The 1647-nt window shown below is 50.5% G+C and overlaps 1 protein-coding gene across 1 annotated transcript; it reads right to left on the bottom strand.

The window, feature by feature from the left end:
* Window positions 1-11: 11 nt before the first annotated feature.
* F5891DRAFT_1204284 (uncharacterized protein) lies at window positions 12-1061 on the bottom strand (the record flags this gene model as incomplete). The annotated part of the gene is made up of 2 exons (XM_041368989.1): window positions 12-455; window positions 966-1061. The coding sequence occupies 2 exons, from the start codon at window positions 1059-1061 to the stop codon at window positions 12-14; spliced, it is 540 nt and encodes a 179-aa protein (XP_041216079.1).
* Window positions 1062-1647: the final 586 nt, after the last annotated feature.

The following is a 1647-nucleotide window of genomic DNA, read 5'->3' as shown; positions in this document are numbered from 1 at the left end:
ATGCAACCTGCTCAGCGCAACTGTCGTCGCATCTCTCCCTGAATTTCTGAATCTTGACCATCGATATCAATTGCAGCATTGTCGTATGTGTCAGCGAGTACTTCTTCTTCTGGAAGCTCTTCCTCCTCCGGGATGTCAAGGCCAAACCCACGTATGAAATCAGGACGACTGCTTTCGCGAGAGATACCGGGAGGAATAAGAGATGGGACAGAAACTGGAACGCGACCTTGTGGAGCATGAATACCTTCGATAGGAACAGGGAATGGCTCGGTAAATAAGTTTGTTTCGATGCGGTCGGAACCGAGGATTGCGTTCGGCCCAAAAAGATTGAATGATGCGCTTGGAATGTAGAATTTTTTGTGGAGCGGAGGGCGTGCAAGAGACAGACTATGCCTATGCCTATTTTCAAATCGTGGAGGAAGTTGATGTGGAGAGGGAGATAAATTGAGTTGTGGCTGAGGCGAATGTGACAGAGAATTCAGTGAAGATGCAGTCTGTGACTGCTGCAAAGTGCCACAGGCATGGGTCTGCAGGAGATGAAATCTTAGACACGTCAAGACGCGCCGTAAGGAAATTGATATGTGAGATAAAAAAAAGACACATACTGATGATGTACGCGTATGAGGAGCATGGATAGGAAGGGTACCTCCTGAACCTCTCTCTCTCTACATCCAACTTCTCAAGCTTCTGTTCGATAACATTCAGCTTTATAACGTCCCACGCAGCCTGTGGAAGTGTCAAACGCTGTGTTGGAGAAGCTGAGAGGCTTGCGCACCTTTCCAGAAAGAAACGCGTTCATCGTATCAGGGATGTCTTGCCGCCATGAATCTGGTGGATAGAGCTTATCTCAGGCGCAATAACCTCTGGCTCTTCCACGTTCGTTGCGACTACCGGCCTTCGTGCCCATGGCGGACGCATTGACAATTCTGCGACATCACAGGGATTGTCTCCACCGGTATATTTACCACAACCTTCTTCCCCTTTGGGGCTGGAGTGGGTGCAGCATGTGGAGGAGGCAAAGGGCTGCGCTTACGCCCTGGTCCTCCGAGAGGGTTCGCCATCTTCGTGATGTTCAGCAGGACAAACAGGACAAATGGCCGTTAGAAGAACAGGGGCAAATTTTGCGAGGAGTTTCTGGCATATATTCTCGTCCCGTATCATAGTATGGCATCAATGTCGGCGAGTGCCGGTCGAGAGTCCGAAACAGCCCGTGAAGCTGCATAGCATAGATGATCAAGGCTAGATGATTCCATGGCAAATATGAGCGCGCTCAGGCAAACAGATTCTGGAGTACGAGTGACAACTCCCTTCTTAGCGCTCGGCAGTCGACCAGCAATCGAAATCAGCTGCTGTACGACGATCGCCGGTCCACATGAATTGGCCCCGCCAAATGATAGAGTCGTGGTCTGGACGGATGAATCCGTCCCCAGCAGCGATCACCATGCGCAATGCAGCGCATATGCATCTGCCCGACATGTTTCCCTCTCCCGGTCGGACAATTGGCAGGCAAGGGCCTTTCACTGGTCAAAGCTTCGTAGAAGAATGACGCTGCGCCACTAATGCCAAATTCTCAACTCCTGGGAAGCAGTTCGGGAATTGGAATTGGCAGAACACTCAGATACAAATGATTCAAAGCTCGCCCACAGT

The sequence above is a fragment of the Suillus fuscotomentosus genome, assembly GCF_016647785.1.
Source record: "Suillus fuscotomentosus strain FC203 chromosome Unknown F5891scaffold_672, whole genome shotgun sequence".
Lineage (NCBI taxonomy): Eukaryota > Fungi > Basidiomycota > Agaricomycetes > Boletales > Suillaceae > Suillus > Suillus fuscotomentosus.
The sequence above is the reverse complement of the archived record's forward strand: the minus strand, read 5'-3'. Positions and strand labels throughout refer to the sequence as shown.